Source organism: Enoplosus armatus, chromosome 17 (assembly GCF_043641665.1).
Source record: "Enoplosus armatus isolate fEnoArm2 chromosome 17, fEnoArm2.hap1, whole genome shotgun sequence".
NCBI classification, from domain to species: domain Eukaryota; kingdom Metazoa; phylum Chordata; class Actinopteri; order Centrarchiformes; family Enoplosidae; genus Enoplosus; species Enoplosus armatus.
The window spans coordinates 16,591,362-16,608,322 of NC_092196.1; the positions used below are offsets into that span (position 1 = coordinate 16,591,362).

Consider the following 16,961-nt stretch of genomic DNA (forward strand, 5'->3'; position numbering starts at 1 on the left):
TTAACATGAGGAACATGTGATAATTGGTTCAGTAAACCTCTCCACTGAGTATGAAACTGCCCTCTTGGCTCTTTGTCCTAGTGTTCAGTGGCCACTGTTGATTTTTGGGCTGGAGCGCAGCAAAGCAGGGCCAGCCCTTTAAATGTGAAAGTCTGCCCCTGACTGAATGATAAAGTTACACCATTGGTTGGTCGAATGTTGGAGTTTTTTGGCCACTGCCCCTTTAAAATGGATAGGCATGAACAGTCCTGAATTAGAGACACCGTGGTGCAAGCCTCCACAGGTGCAGTTGCAGTATTCTCCGAAACATCAGGGGGCGTACAAACAAAACATCCTGTGAAGAAGCAAGAAGTCAACGAGTGTTACCAGAAGATCACCATTGACCAAACATGGCTGCGCACTCTGCTATACATCTCCTCAATGCAGAGGAAGAGTTGTAATTAATTGTTCATTTCTATTCATGGACATGCTTTATCGCTACGTTATACAAAAGTGGGATTTGGAACAACAAATGTATTCTTATGAAACAAAGTTGAATATCCTGTAAACAATTTGATTCTGCTGGCAAAATATTATTTACTCAAATGTAGATTTAACTAGTCTCAAATCAGAATCAGAAATACTTTATTGATCCCTAGGGGGAAATTACACATAATATTGGGAGCTGCATGATCATGTGCCGTGACGACTTGTGGAACCTACGTGCTACGAGTATAAACAGCGAGGAGCAGACAGTCCTTAATTACATCCTCAGGAGCACATTGACCATACATGGTCCAACCATCAGATCAGTGCACACTGTGGGCAGAGCATGCAGACCTGCTGAAGAGGTCAATGGTCCAGATACATGACATGTGGGCTACCTTTCCTGCAATGAGACACACACAGGACCTTGACAAATTCAAGACACAGATGGATTTGCTCATCAGTCTCAATAGGATGAGATTTTTTTAGATAGTGAGAGAGTTAAATTGAACAAACATGCAGGACGGCTGAGAAGCTATGAAGGACTGAGCCAAGGAGGACAGATCCAGACAATAAAATAAAGATACTCGCATATTTGTCTGGAGACTTCTGCCAGCATGTGGGTTCCGGCTGTTCTGCCTCTTTAGGGTCCAGCCAGGAATGAGAGCTGACTCAATCATGATAAGCCCAACTTCAGAGTCTCTGGCTCTGTGTGCTTCAGGATGACAGTCATGGCGTTCTGTGAGGCTGTAGTTTAAAGCTTAATGCAGCTGCCGTGACCCTTTCCAGCCTCTTGATCAGGCCAAACACTTTATGTCTCCTGAAAACAAGCATGGATGCAGAACAAGAGGAGTTATAGCAAAGAAAATATTTGTTCTTGATTATAAAGTGATCTCTGTTTTCAACTGGATATTCCTTTCACTCCATAAATGGATCAATCTAGTTTTTCTAAGACGAATTCTGAGAAAGAGATTAAATCAAGGCTTTAGCTTGGCATTGCAGTCCTTTAACAGTGTTGGACTCACCACGGACAGTAAAGAAAAAACGATCGATACAGCAGAACGAGAGATATCGTCTTTTTTTACTCCATGCATTCTTCTTCCTTGTCAGAACCTGGCACGTACATTACCCACAATTCAACTTGGCCATCAACAGTTTGTCTGGTGATTTGGGTGTGTTATGCTAGTAGTGGCTAATGTATCCTCAAGCTGATAGCCTCAAGTAGAGATGAGGAGTAGATTACAGCAATCGGTTAGGCTCCCCTTTCATTTTCAAACTTGTAGTCTTGAGCCCCAACTGATGTTGCCTCAAGTGCAACTCCCTTCTGGAGCCACAAAAGGCTTTACACTTTTTTCACAGTAGTAGTACTCCCTAAGACGTGTAAACAGGCTCTGATGTGTAAAATCGATGGAGATCCCCATTAAAATGATCGATGAATGAACGATCAAGGAGAAAGTTAGAGGTGACAGAATGATCTTAACTTTACTGCCACGCAGCCCTTTACCCTCACTGGGCAGCTCAGGATCATTTTACTATATTCTGTTTTCCCCACACACTAAATCACCAAGCTGGTGTTATAAATGCTGGTTTAGTGGGGACAGAGGGCTAAAACAGAGAGAATATTATTTTTAAATTGTTTTTAAATTGAACCAACCTAATGTGGACAAACTCTTTTACCTACTATACTTGCTGTAGTTGTGCACACTCGCGCTGCAATGATGGATTATTAGCCACACTTTCAGTTTTACCTTCAAATAAAGCAATAGCTTATCTGGCCATACTGATGGCTGTGTGATAGTCAGGTCTGACTGACTGAGAACTATGTTATCATAACCAATAGACCTGACGAACAGAGCTAGGAAAATAAATCCAAAGTTGTAGTAAACAGTATTTTTTCTTTAACTTTCAATCGTAATGAAAGACTGTCTTGACAATATCTGTTCATATAATTACAATTAAGATAGCATATATAGCACATCTCTAATATATTTGCTTGTGCTGTCATTTGCCCACAAATATCTTTTTAATTACAGCAGCTTCAAGATCCATGCACTAAGAGAGCTTTGCCTGTGTACTTGGGAAGTCCAAGACAACTGGAATAAAGTGAAATCTGTTCAGTGGACTTTCCCTTTCACCATTTCAGCTCTCTCTGAACCTCTCATGCTTTTTGTTAATGCTCCGGTCCTTGTGAAAAAAGATAGCTTCCTCAGAAGCACCCAAGGTTGACTCACTTCCTCCTTTCTCTCTCTCTCTCTCTCTCTCTCTCTGATTCTCTGTCTCTGTCTCTCTGTCTCAGGTTTGTGGTGCTCCTCTTTAGAGTTTCCTGCTGTTACATGGTAACACAGAGCTGAAGGCAAGAGGTAAGGTGGGTTTTTTTTTTTTTTTTTTTAAATCTGCAGTGAAGTTAGTGGTAAAATGTGTAACACGTCTCAACGTTTAGAGTTTCTTGTAAAGAGAGGAAATTGTCAAAGAAAGAGACTTTTTAGTTTTCACAGCATATCTCAGGTTCATGCCGGGGCATTTGGATGTTGCGGTTAGTTAGAGTGAAACAGCTGCTGGGAAGCATCAACTTCTCCTGTTGGAGGTGAGAATGGAGGCGTTAATGGTGGGCAAACAGCACCTGGAGCCTCCACCTTAAAGAGCTGTTAAAGAGACAGACTAGTGAACAGTTTGTCCCACTGTCTTTTGGAAGCGCAACAAACACTGTTTAAAGCTTTAGCTCCCAGCATGCTCTGTGTGCCTATTTGTATGTCTTTGTAATACAGGATGGTACAGAAAGACAGACCTGCACTCACAATGGGTGTCGCAGAAAGAGGTGGTAGAAAAGGTTTCATGCTCTTCCTGTTCGGTTCCTCCTCCAATCAGCTGATAGTATGAGTGCTGATGCACGCTGCTGATATCCTCACAGATAAAACATGTGCATGTTACTCATTTGAAAAGCACTTAATAGTCTTTTGAAAATATTCTGAATATGCCTTCCATTAGCCTTCAATCACACAATCTGAAAACAGTCTGCACGTACTGCAGCAAAGACAGAGAGCGGAGCATTTAATGTTGTTTTTGAGAATTTTCGTCAAATTTTTTCAGGTAGCAAAAGTGTGTAATTATGTGAGTATAAGAATGGATAAAGAGCATCTCCAACCACTGTAACTATTTAACCATACAGACGAATATGATATCCATATTTTATTTAAATAAAGACAGCTTCAAAATTATAAAGTTCGTAAGTTATGCATTTTTTATGAAATAGCACTAACATTAACCGTCTGGCTAACCGTTCATTGTCCTTACGATATTTAGTTCTGTGTGTGAGTTACTTGATCAGTATAGACAAAGTTCCTTTAATTGTGACCGTTAAAAGACCCTTAAAATCATCTGCCAAGTGTGGTGGGTGTGATTTCAGCACACATTTTACTGAAGCCATCTGTCAGGATTATGGATCAAAGCTTTTGCTCCATGGAGAGGTGAGTCGCGCGTAACAGAATACTATCATAGCTGCACGAATGTGACAGCTTTCTGAAGTCTGTGCTCTAATCTGAAGTCTCCAGTGGATAAGAACAAGCTGGAAGGTCAAAGGTTGAAGATCAGGACACATTCAGAGGGATATGAATGCAGGAGCATTAGCATAGGCTGACAGGATTAGTGTCTACAGACGCAAATACCATAAGGAGAGGAATTATCTTTCTGAGCTCATCTCACCTAGACACACATATAGTAGGTGAACATGCACGCATGGGCGCAGCTATGAGGGGAGATTTGCGCTAAGACACGCACACATGCACACGCTTTGCCTGGTGATCAAATGAAAGGAGATGTTTGTGACATGGCTTTTGAGTTTTTCATTAAATTGATTTATTATCCTGCTGGCTCGTTGCGTCAATGGACAGATACTGAAGGTCATTTGTGCAAGTCATGGGATCCTCATTTTGTGCAGGGAAGTGGCTTCCTGTTGTTTATGCAATACCCATGACAATGTTCACAGTCCCAAATCAGTGTAAACTTCAAATACTGACTAGCTTCTGTCCTTAAAGAGGAAATAAAGGTTTAAAATAGGAAAAGTAAAGGAAACCTCTCTCTAGAGGTTTGATTGAGGAAATGAGCCAGAGAGAGATAAAACGAAAGAGAGATGAAACGAGAGACAGAGAGAGATATAGTAGATCAACTTTCTTTTCTGCTTTTCTGCTCTGCATATGTTTCGATGCCATGTGGGTCTGTTTGTGTCAGTTACATATACATTGAAACACAAAAGACGCACACACTGTCAAGCAGAACCACTGACACCACAATCACCTACAAATACACACATGCTCATACATACACCACAAACTTCCCGCGTACTCATATCACTCAGTCTTTTACTGACAGTGACTGTGCCACTTTTGAGAAGGGTGAGTGGGTGTGTTGACTGGAAACAAGTAGCAGTGACCCAACACAAAGTCATCTCAACCGAGACACTGTAACACTCAATGTGAAGCTGTTGGCTCCACAGAGGAGAATGCTTAAGCCCTCAACATATTCAGAGTAAAGACACACGATGGAGCTGCAGTCGTAAGCTGGTCGAGAGCTTGTAGGAATATGTCAGGGAGTTTGGTTCGATTCATTGTGGATTTAGTCAATTCACAATGTGGATTTCCTTGAATATTCAAATGTTAGTGATTATTATAGTGGTTATTTTTTTCTGTGTAATATTTCTTAAAGCCAGACAATTGACTGTTTGCCAAGCTCCCCTCCACTGTCAAGCTCTCCATTCTTGCACTGCACACGGCATCCACAACGATAATGATGGCAAATTTACCACATGAAATAAGTAATTGGGTAACAATGAGTCTTTGATTTCACAGAGGTAGACATAACCAGTCTATCATTTTTAACTGGCAGGTTATATCAGCTGTAACCTGTTACCCCACAAACTAATGTTGTTATAATTATGTGCTCCTTGGACTTGGAAGTAATGCGGTAGTAATCTAGTTAGCTGAAAAGACTTACGTTAGGCCACATAAAGACAGTTTAAACCATTCCTCATACTTTTGCTGAAAGTATTCAGCTTTTGCATTTTTGTTTTGGGATGGCTAAAAAAGACATTACCCTCCTCTCTTCAGATACCAAGTATCACTCTCACTACTGGCACATGTACATCAACTTGCCAGGCCAACTTATGGGTTGCTAAACCATGACTGAACAGTCATTGTTCAGGGGAGGGTTCAGTGAACAGTCAATTGAAAGAGAAAGCGTTTCTGAATTATTCATGTTATTTTTCTCCCTTTATATTTTTACACGTTTGTTGTCAGCACCATCAGACCACAGCAAATTCCTTGTAATGTATGTTACTTGGCAATAAACAGTTTCTGATTCTGATTCTGATTATGTGACCTTAAATTATCTCCTTTTGTCATCACCTTCCTCTTCTTTAATGTGTGTTCCTAACTCTCTAATTAATAACCAACCCCTTTTTCAACTTCAGGGTGTTGAAGATGGCAGTGTGGATCCAGGCCCAGCAGCTCCAGGGAGATGCTCTGCACCAGATGCAGTCTCTGTATGGTCAGCACTTCCCCATTGAGGTGCGACATTATCTGTCCCAGTGGATAGAGGGCCAGCTCTGGTGAGTTGCTCTGCAGCACAAACAGAAAACTGTGTGTGTGTGTGTGTGTGTGTGTGTGTACAGTTAAACAAATGTTTGTGTAACTGTACACACACACACACACACACACACACACACACACACACACACACACATTTTGACCTTTTCTCTTGTCTTTTTATTATTAAGCATTTTCATTTATTTATGCATCTGTCTACTTTTTTGTATGTGTCTTGCGTGCATGGTGTGTGTGTGTGTGTGTGTGTGTGTGTGTGTGTGTGTGTGTGTGTGTGTGTGTGTGTGTGTGTGTGTGTGCTTGTGTGTGTTGTTAGGGATGCCATAGACCTGGAGAACCCACAGGAGGAGTTTAAAGCCAAACGTCTGCTGGACAGTCTGATCCAGGAGCTGCAGAACAAAGCCGAGCACCAGGTGGGAGAGGACGGCTTTCTACTCAAAATCAAACTGGGACACTACGCCAACCAGCTCAAGGTAAGTCTTTTGGAAATGTACGTCACCAATCATGAGAACAGCACTGCATACCGGGGAATATACAGTACCTTAGTACTTTTTATTATTTAGTTCACATGCAAATGTCCAGCGAGCCAATTGGTTCATACAGCCTTTCCGATTGAGAGAGTTTTGGGCTTTGGTTTGCAGAGAGAAAGCATTGGGGTCAGTAGGGCCAAAGTTTGAGAACACACCAAGACTAAAAGGCAGTATATATATATATATCTCAACTCTATCTATAGCTAAAAAGTGCAAAGAACAAAAAATACTGGGGCATGATGTGCCTACTGTTCATGCAGTCCAATAAGCCTAAAACAACTCCAGAGGAATATTGAACAAGATCATAAAACTCGGAATTCCATCTGCTCAGACAGTGGCCATGTTTTCAGCAAACACTCACATTTAAACTATTAACTATGTGATAAGCAAGTGGTTGGAAGGTAAAACTCTTGAACTCAAACGCCTCCCTTGCCGTAGTTCATATGAGACAGCATACAGAGCACAACATGTCTTAAGAACAGGTTGTATCCACCATGAGGAAAACAAGAGGACAGCCTAAGTTAGGGCCTTGGTCGCCAGCCAGCACTGCTATTTATGATCGAGCTCCCTGCTCACAGATCCGTTCTTCTGTTTGTCTTCTCCCCAACCTGAAAGCAGGCAGAGAAACGGGGCAGCCAGCCCCCTTGGCTGTGCAAAGTCAAACCGCAATCCTGAATTCCTACCACTCTGTTTTCCCTTCTGTGATTATGAGCTTACATATATTGATGTGGTTGGGTATGATATAGGAAATGTGTCCTGTGTGTCTTATATTACTTGTCTGTTACACTAGAGATTCTCTTTTCTTCAGAGGTGAACCTATATAAGACGATAAACAGTCTTAGTGTGGTGTGCGGTGTAAACTCAGCTTGATGAAAACAATTCAACTTTTAATACAACCTCAGCCCAACCCTACTTAAAGCAGGAAACAACAAGAATATCACCAACTGACTCACAGCTGAGCTTTAAACAGAAAGTGAAACTGCAATTTGTTACACTACTCATCAGTGGAAACAATGTTACTGTAACCCATAAACCACTCAGCCAATGTGCGTGACAATGTAGGTGTATGCTAATGAGTCAATGAGACTGGCATCAGTCTCTATATGAAGTGCGTCGTGCTTCAGAGATGGGTCTCATTAGGCTCGTCTAATGGGTTTTAGTGTGTCTGCGGTGTTGGCTCCAGAACTTAGCAAGCTTCCTTGATGCGACTAAATTGGTGAGTTCTGTGTGCAGCGGCCGTTCCGCTCGTCAGGGGCTAACAAGCCTTAACACAGCACATGTGCTCCTTGTCTTTCAGAGCACGTATGACCGCTGTCCTCTGGAGTTGGTACGATGCATCAAACACATCCTATACACAGAGCAGAGGCTCGTCAGAGAGGCCACCAATGTGAGTAGGATGCATGTGTGTGCTGTAAAATACATATTCAACCTGACATCTGCCTGCACATTTCTGCTCATCTGTCTACACACACATCCCCACTGAAATATAAACTTGCATGGACAAACACCTGTGGCTTCTAGCCTGTACAAAGCCTGCAAGCACAAAACAGAGGCTCAACTACATAATGGTGACTGATCCAGGGATTGGGTAATTAGGTAACTACTCTCTGCTTCCTCCTTTTATACTCCCAAGATTCTCTTGCATTATTATAAATGTGATACCTACGGACACTCATGCTCAATCATGCTGTAAAATGGCCTTGTAAAAGTAAGCCTTTTGTATTTTTCCACTGCAACACTGCAACATGGAGGGAAGTCAAAAATGGAAGTCAGATATTTCACGCTTTATAACAAGCACTGAGTTATAAAACCATAAAGCCAGCAGTGCGTAAAACATGTGACTCTCAGCAACTCCTGGGGTGAATCGATTTCCAGTCACAACATGCCTTTTCTATTAGTGGAATGCATATTTGGACTGATTGAATTTCCCCTGGTTTAGTCTGAACCTTTAGGCACCATAGTGATCTTGTTCAGACCTTTAACTGGCCACACAGTCTGTCTGAGTATGATAAGCAAATAAATTTCCCCCTTCTCTATTTGCAGTCTTCTCATCAGGGTTGTGGTTTTACAGATTTTACAGTCAAATAGCGCCACTGCCTCATGCAGGGGTCAATGCATCAAGTCCGGCTTGTCTTTGCTCCACCCCCCACAGATATCCCCGGTAGCTTAGCTCTCAACTCACCAGTGGCCAGCCTTTTCCCTTAACAACTATCATAAAAAATCCAATGACAGACAATATACAGGCCATGCACCATCCAGTGGAAAACCAACCTTACCAATTATTGTTCCCCAAACCGACCGTTTCCTCCCCTCTCTGTGCCTGTCTCTCAATCTCACTTTGTAATTGACAGTCGAGCTCTCCAGTGGTTGGGATGATGGACAGCATGTCTCAGAAATACCAACAGATCAACCAAGCTTTTGAGGAGCTTCGCCTGCTGACCCAAGACACTGAGAATGATCTGCGCAAGCTCCAGCACAACCAGGAGTACTTCATCATCCAGTACCAGGAGAGCCTCCGCATCCAGGGTGAGACCAGGACTTGCATCTTGCTACTCCTGCTCTAAAGTAATGCAAGAAGAAATGTTTTTACTGACAAGACTGTGAAGAGACAGAAAATGTATTAACAATCAACAGTTTTGATTATCAATTATTTGACAAAGTCATTTATCATGCATGACAAACAATGTGCAGATTTTTGCTTTTCTGTGTCATTTAATTCCAAATAGAATATGTTGAAAATTTGGACTGTAAATTGTGTGAAATTGTATAAAATTCCACGCTCTGCATACATTTCACAGCTATCTGAAATATGTTGGATCCTGTGGATCAGCAATGGAAAACAAACACCTGGAGCTTCCATAACCCAGCAACCTTTGCGTATATATTGCATCATTCAGAAAACAACACCTAGCTCTTATGACGTCTGCATTATGCTAGAGGAGGTTCTCCTGAGTAAATCATTTGTGTACAGGTCAGAGATTTTTACCTCCTCTCTCTTTTCCTCCCTTTTTCTCTAACTCGTCCCCACCCCTCCCCCATTTGAATGGCAACAACCCCTCCTCTCCTCAGCTCAGCTGACCAGCCTGGCCACGCTTCCCCCTGCTGACCGACAGCTACGGGAGCCCACCCTTCTCAGCAAGAGAGCCACTGTGGAGGCATGGCTGACCCGAGAGGCCAACACACTACAGAAATACAGACTGGTAAGATGTGAACATGCAAAAAACACAGTTTATCTTGTTCACACCCACATAATGTGACTTTTGTTTGTTTCCTTAATGTACTGTGTGTATGTGCAAGAGTGCTAATGTGTGATTGCAAGTCAAACTCCACTTTTCTGTTAATGTGCAGGACCTGGCGGAGAAGCACCAGAAAACACTGCAGCTGTTGAGGAAGCAGCAGACCATCATTCTGGATGACGAGCTGATCCAGTGGAAGAGACGGCAACAGCTGGCAGGCAACGGGGGCCCGCCGGAGGGAGGCCTGGACATCCTGCAGTCCTGGTGAGTTCTCTTCCACCTCCCACCAAGATCACAGCCACTAGACTCCCTCACAAAGCAAAGGGTCACTGGTTTACAAGCATTCAATTGACTACAACTGGGTTTTTTGGCTCCTAATAAGAGAGACATAGGCAGGCTAGTCTCATTGTTGTTACGATTCATCCTGTTTTAATTTGAATTGATATTGTTCTGCTGCAGTAAAACTTTCTGTAGTACAAATCTCTATAAGCATCATGTAGAAACATAGTACTACTGACCATGTCTATGGCCTAATTCTTGCTTTTGTGTTTTGTGTGTGTGTGTGTGTGTGTGTGTGTGTGTCAGGTGTGAAAAGCTGGCAGAAACTATCTGGCAAAACAGGCAGCAGATTCGGAGGGCAGAACACCTCAGACAACAGCTGCCCATCCCCGGCCCCATTGAAGAGCTTCTCAATGAACTCAACAGTACTATCACGGATATCATCTCAGCATTGGTCACCAGGTGTGTGTGTGTGTGTGTGTGTGTGTGTGTTATATACTTCTAAAGGCTTAATGTAGGTCTGTATAGCATCAATAAAAGTATATCAGCCCCAGCACATGTGCAAGTGGGTGTGTTATGTACATTGAGGCATCACCCTTTCCTGCGCTCAGTGTTGGCAAGTCCCACTGTAGTTGCTTTCGTGGTCAACAGAGTGAGAAATATCATCTGTTACTAAAATTAAATTATTCAGGCATTCAGTGTATCCACTTAATGATTTCAGCCACATGAGTGAAGGTACTGTATGAATGTCTGTGCATCTGTGAGCATGTTTGTTTGTATTCTCTGTATTCACTGTTGTGAGTAGTTTCAGTACTTACTGCTTGAGCGATAAGGAACATCTGCTATAGTGAGGACATTTCATTTTAGACTAAGTCTTGTAAAGGTCAAGGTTAAAGTTGTAATCCTTAAGATTTCAGTCCTGGTTAATTTGGGGATGCCTATGGTTACCACTTTCATCAGCACCAAATGTGTGTTACCACGGTAACAGATGTTTCCTATGAATCCCTTGTGCGTGTGAATGCAATTTTTATCCAGCATGGGAATGGCAGACCCTGCCACTAACAATGAAAACTACAATGTAGATAATAAATTACTGACTGTAAAGATATTGAATGGCTATTGCAGAAAAAATGCAGATCATAAATACTATCAAAAATGAGGTTAGATATTAGACTTTAAATGTATGGTTTTGATTCATCTAGGTCAAGGAGAGAATGAAGACTGCAGTTGTGATGGGTTCCATGGTTAGGAAATGAATGTATTCAAACAAACAACTTTAGTTATATAAAGTTAAAATGTATGTCAGCATGTGTTAAGTCTGAGCCCCATGCTGGCAGTATGGGTCCCTCTGATTGATTGAAGTCCCTCTGATGGTTCAGGTCAACTAGAGATCACATTTAACACATTACATCATCAAACCCCATCATTACAGAATGAGACATGGACAGGATGGGAGAAGAAGCCCTGATGTGTTAGAAGAAGGCTGTGTTCAGAAGAAGAGGAGGAGGAGATGAGAGGGAGTCAGGACTGAATTCACATGTAACTGGTTTCAGTACATTTTGGCCCAAAGGCACATCTGCCAGGGTCTTTTAGCCCTCCGGGATCTCTGAACAGGAAGTAATCTGAAGCTTTTGACAGCATCCTTTTCCACTTTCCTAGAAGATTGTCCCTGCAGGGACCCATAATGCATTGAGAAGCCATGTATCTGTCACAGCGATTTCTGATTGGCCACAGATAAGTCTGCGCCCAGACAGTAATGCACTGCTATCACGCACAATACAAACACAGGTTATGTTTCCTCAACAACATCCTCTCTATATTCCCCGGAAGCCAGCTAGACAGAAAATCAGACCAACATTGTCAGAAGAAAGTTATTGGTTGACCTTGTTGGTTGACTGACTACTGTTCAGTCAAACAGGTTGAGTAATTCTACATTTCTCAATCCACCTAACTGTTAAATGCTCATGATGGCCCAGCTGATGATAAGTTTCCCATTCAACTACTCTGGGCTGATGATGGCTTTAGCAATGGCTAAACACTCTAGGTTTCCTGTTGTTACTTCATGTATTCATGAATTTTATCACGTTTTTTGTATTTGAGGCTGTGTGCCTATGTCTCTGTGTGTTCTATGTTTCACCTGGCTGTAAGACAAATTTCCCCTCAGGGACAATAAAGTTGAAGTTGATTACTTCTATGACCTTCCATTAGTGGGCATGGTTACAATTAAGGTCATTTTTAAACTCTAATGTTGTCAAATCTGCAGGTTCTTGAGCTTAAAGGAACTCTGTGGAGTTTTCTTTGTAAAATAAAACATTTTGCATTCAGCATTTCACACCAAAACACATTGTATGTGCACTTGAACATGTTGAAAGCATGTAAACCTCATTAAACTTAGTGCAGTCTTTGGTATATATAAACATGCATTGTTTACTTGATCCGTTTGCCACCTTCATTTGGAAATGTATGCTACATTGTAACCAGCTACAATAAACTGTAAGAATGCATCCAAATAAGCTATTATGGCTATTAACAAGTCAATTTGATGTGTTGCATGCTCATGCTAGTGCTAAACATGCAAACAAAACTTTGCTCTGAAGATCCACAAGTGGTCATCTTCAATCTAATGGTTTCTTTATATTTTTACATATTTTGGCTACATTTTATCAAAAGAAAAATAGAGGAGATTGTGTGCAGCAAAACATATGGGCTAGACTTTGACCTAGCATATTGCCACTACATGATGGGCACTTTAACTAACTGAGCCACCTGATCAACAGGGCTTTGTTCTGTGATTCAGTCTAACTTTCCTTTTTGCCTCCACAGCACCTTCATCATTGAAAAACAGCCTCCACAGGTGTTAAAAACCCAAACCAAGTTTGCTGCTACGGTGCGCCTCCTAGTTGGTGGGAAATTGAACGTGCACATGAACCCTCCGCAGGTCAAAGCCACCATCATTAGTGAACAGCAAGCCAAGGCCCTGCTGAAGAACGAGAACACAAGGAAGTAAGTCCAGTGCCCCATTCATGTCAGTGTGGATGTAAAAACAGAAAACACTAGAAACAATTACAAGAAGGACAGGGGTTTTTCTGGAGGTTCAGACATTAGCAAATTGGTTTATTTTGAAAAAACAATACAAATAATTTTAGCATCAGATGTTATAGAAGAACTTACACACATTAGTGCTTTCACATTGTAGTAACAACACGCCATCCTGCTCTTCCCTCTTCTCTGAATGCACATTTTTTTAGTAATCCTACTTCCTTTTAGTGGGGACACTGCGATGAGCTCCCATGGCGCCATTAAGATAAGGAGTCTTAGTTTTTCATTGGGATTACTGGATCCCAAGATGGATCCATGGCCTAGTGTGTTTCCAGACCTCACCACAGAGACATGGCTGGAACTTAAACAATGCCTCAGAGGAATCTATGATGTGGATGCAGAATCCGCATTTAGCCTGTTCCACAGCCTCATTCCACATTCTTCCCGACTAATAGAAACCTTCCAAGGCTGTAGGTCAGCTAGGCAGCCAGTGGTTAAATGGCTGAGCAATTCAACAGCTCAGCCATCATCTGCTGTTTCTCATCTAAACCACTTGGAATGGCACCCAATCCACAGCCCAGAGACATCTTGGTGTTCTTTTTATTATGTAGGGAAGATAGATATTGTGGTAGTTAAACCTTCCAGTTGTATAGAAAATGAGCACAAACATCATTCGTACAGCCTGTATGTTTATCACTCAGCTCCTGCCGTCCAAACGAGCATCATTTTGTTTTAATTTGTTCTGGGAAGAATATAATTCTCAGCACTTGAGTGCATCACAGCAGATATTACTGCTAATTGACTTACTCCTTGATTGGCTCTCTCCTTCAGTGACAGCAGTGGGGAAATTCTCAACAATAACTGTGTGATGGAATACCACCAGACTACAGGCACTCTCAGCGCCCACTTCAGGAACATGGTGAGTTAAATACCTTATTGTACAGCAATGTAGCTCTTAAGTAAAGCAATTCCCAAGATGTGTTCGATCACCATGTCCATCAGTAGTATGAAAATCTATGTCATAGCCATGCTTAAAAAAATATTTTCCAATAATAACTAAATGTATGTCGTTGGGGTGAAATAGTCTCAATTGTTACTAATTGTTACTGTTCCAGTAGTTTGGGGATTTCTAGAGTAAATTGACAGTATATTGAAATAACATTTAATTAAAAATACTGGGATCTAGTTGGATTTAGAAGAAACAGTGTTGAGCTGCACTGCAGCATCCAGTGTGATTGTCTAGTGACTGTGCAGTGTGGGTATTAGAGTACACATGGCAACTCAGCAATGCTTTGGAGGATCAGTTTCCATGGATTATTTACATGTCAACCCTGTAGTATGACTCAAAGTGAATTATGCATGCATGTACTGTATGTATGATGTGTGCATCTCCAGCCTAACTGCGTAGGCAACATGTACTGTATATCCAGTATTCCTCATTCGTACACATGTAATCTTTCATGTAGTCTTTGAAGAGGATCAAGCGATCGGACAGGCGAGGAGCAGAATCCGTCACTGAAGAGAAGTTCACCATTCTATTTGAGTCCCAGTTTAGTGTTGGGGGCAATGAGCTTGTCTTTCAAGTGAAGGTAAGAGGGCGCCGATAGACGAGGTGGAAGAAAAGACTGCATTAGCCTTGACACACAAAGATACTATCCATTCTTTCTCCTACAATAGTTAAGCATAAATCACAAATCATTGAGCATCCACTCCTACACATGCTGTGACGCACAGTACACCACATCAGCCCAACCAATCATGATGTTGTTTAAAAAGCTCTTCTTTACTGTTAAAACTATAGAAATACTACAAAGGTTGTGTTGTTTTGCAGTATGTGCAGCGTTTATTGTTCTTATACTGATGGGCGCCCTTTTTTCTCTGAACAGACATTATCACTTCCCGTAGTGGTGATAGTTCACGGTAGCCAAGACAATAATGCCACAGCCACTGTGTTGTGGGATAATGCTTTTGCAGAGCCGGTGAGTAAATGTTTGTGTGTGTGAGATAACGTTTTTATTTAGAGATGATTAAACTTTTAAATTAATCTGTGTTTTTAAATGTTACAAAACATGACTTAACTGTAAATAAAGGGGGCATGTCTTTGAACACATTTTGAATTGTGTTCATCTACACAAAATAATAAACAATTCCAAAAATGTACTAAGCAAACATAGAAAACAAAAAGCAAACAAAAATACCAAACATTTATACGTTCAGTTTTTTTCTGACATTTTATAGACTAAACCATGAATCACTTAATCAAATAAATGCTTAATAGATTAAACAATTGCAAGTCATATGTGCATATGAATAACCTCATTTAGATACAAGGTGAAGTCACAGAGTAGATTCCTTTCTGTATACTATATGTCTATCCACTTTTTTCTTTTGATCTGGATCAATTAATGAAAAATATGCTTAATCCTGCAATATATAGATACTGCTAGAAATGGCTGTGTGATCACTTGTTTATGTGCTCGTGTGTTGTACATTTTATCTATGACTGTGATTTGCATTCTGCTGCTGCCTCGCTCGCGTCGTGTAAATCCTCTGCTGTCTCGTCTGCGTCTACAGGGACGGGTGCCTTTCCTCGTGCCAGACAAGGTGCTTTGGCCTCAGCTGTGTGATGCCATCAACATGAAGTACAAGGCTGAGGTGCAGAGTAACCGAGGCCTGTCTGAGGAGAACCTGGTCTTCCTGGCTCAAAAGGCCTTCAGCAGCTCCAGCAACAACCCTGATGACTACCGCAACATGACTATGACTTGGTCGCAGTTTAACAGGGTCAGCACCAGTCTCTTTCCTTGTGATTCTCTGCCCCTCTTTCTGTAAGCATATAAACACAGCTTATATAAAGAGCATTCTAATTATCTGTTATCATTAGTGTTAATTACATCGTGCTTCGAGAGGGTTCTCTCCTCCTTGCATTTTTAAAATGCCCGTAGGCCAGTTTCAGTAAGCCATTTCAGCCAAATGCTTGTTCTCCATGGAGTTATTTGCTATTGGTTATTCATATATAGAAATATTTCGTGCTCCATTTGCAGTGTCCTTCCAGCCCTATTCTGTAGTCGACTTGAGTGAGAACGCCTCATTGGTAACCAGGTCTTTATCTTAATGGGCCTGTTTGTCCACACAGTGAAAGGCTGGAGGCCTCATTTTCTGGCTCAAATGAGCTGGTGAAGGCAGAAAATGCACTGACATTCACCGCACACATTAGATTACAGGAACATCAAGTTTCAGCCACTTCACAGACTGGTGTATAAGCTATACACATACACACAGTTTCACCCCCTCTTCTTTTCCCCCTTTCTCAAACACACAACATATACACATACAGCTGCACACTTGGTTAAATCATAAACACAACTCGGATGAGGACATGTTGTCTGTATTTATGGACTGGATGGACATGAGGGAATCAGAACACCTTTTTAAAAAAATGTACATGTCTATTTGAATCCTGTGTGCTTTTTAAAAATGTTTTTTCCCCAACCTTTTGGATACAGGAAAGCTTGCCAGGGAGGAACTTCACATTTTGGCAGTGGTTTGATGGTGTGATGGAACTCACAAAAAAGCATCTCAAACCTCACTGGAACGACGGGTAAGGAAACTGCAGAGGTTTTTGTCAGTTTCAGTCTTTGGCTGAAAAGTGTGGCAGAACATAAAAATAAAAGCACTACCTCTCTTTTTTCAATTTGACAGCTGGACTGCATGTTCTGTGAAAGTAAATGTTTTCCTGTCCCCATTTTGTCAGTCTTGACAACCCAGGCAATGTTTCATTTTCACGATTTTCCATGGCAACCTGGGGAGCTGGACCTGCT

The 16,961-nt window shown here is 41.6% G+C and overlaps 1 protein-coding gene across 1 annotated transcript in view; it reads left to right on the forward strand.

Annotated features, from left to right (window-relative positions):
• Positions 1-16,961, forward strand: part of LOC139299621 (signal transducer and activator of transcription 5B-like) — a 47,575-nt gene that overhangs the window by 28,254 nt on the left and 2,360 nt on the right. The window contains exons 2-14 of the mRNA XM_070922444.1: positions 5,927-6,064; positions 6,376-6,532; positions 7,887-7,976; positions 8,941-9,115; positions 9,659-9,789; positions 9,938-10,089; positions 10,411-10,566; positions 12,928-13,107; positions 13,975-14,062; positions 14,610-14,732; positions 15,030-15,122; positions 15,718-15,924; positions 16,647-16,741. Coding sequence (XP_070778545.1) covers positions 5,937-6,064; positions 6,376-6,532; positions 7,887-7,976; positions 8,941-9,115; positions 9,659-9,789; positions 9,938-10,089; positions 10,411-10,566; positions 12,928-13,107; positions 13,975-14,062; positions 14,610-14,732; positions 15,030-15,122; positions 15,718-15,924; positions 16,647-16,741 — 1,775 coding nt within the window. The 5' untranslated portion in view covers positions 5,927-5,936. The remainder of the gene's footprint in view (positions 1-5,926; positions 6,065-6,375; positions 6,533-7,886; positions 7,977-8,940; positions 9,116-9,658; positions 9,790-9,937; positions 10,090-10,410; positions 10,567-12,927; positions 13,108-13,974; positions 14,063-14,609; positions 14,733-15,029; positions 15,123-15,717; positions 15,925-16,646; positions 16,742-16,961) is intronic.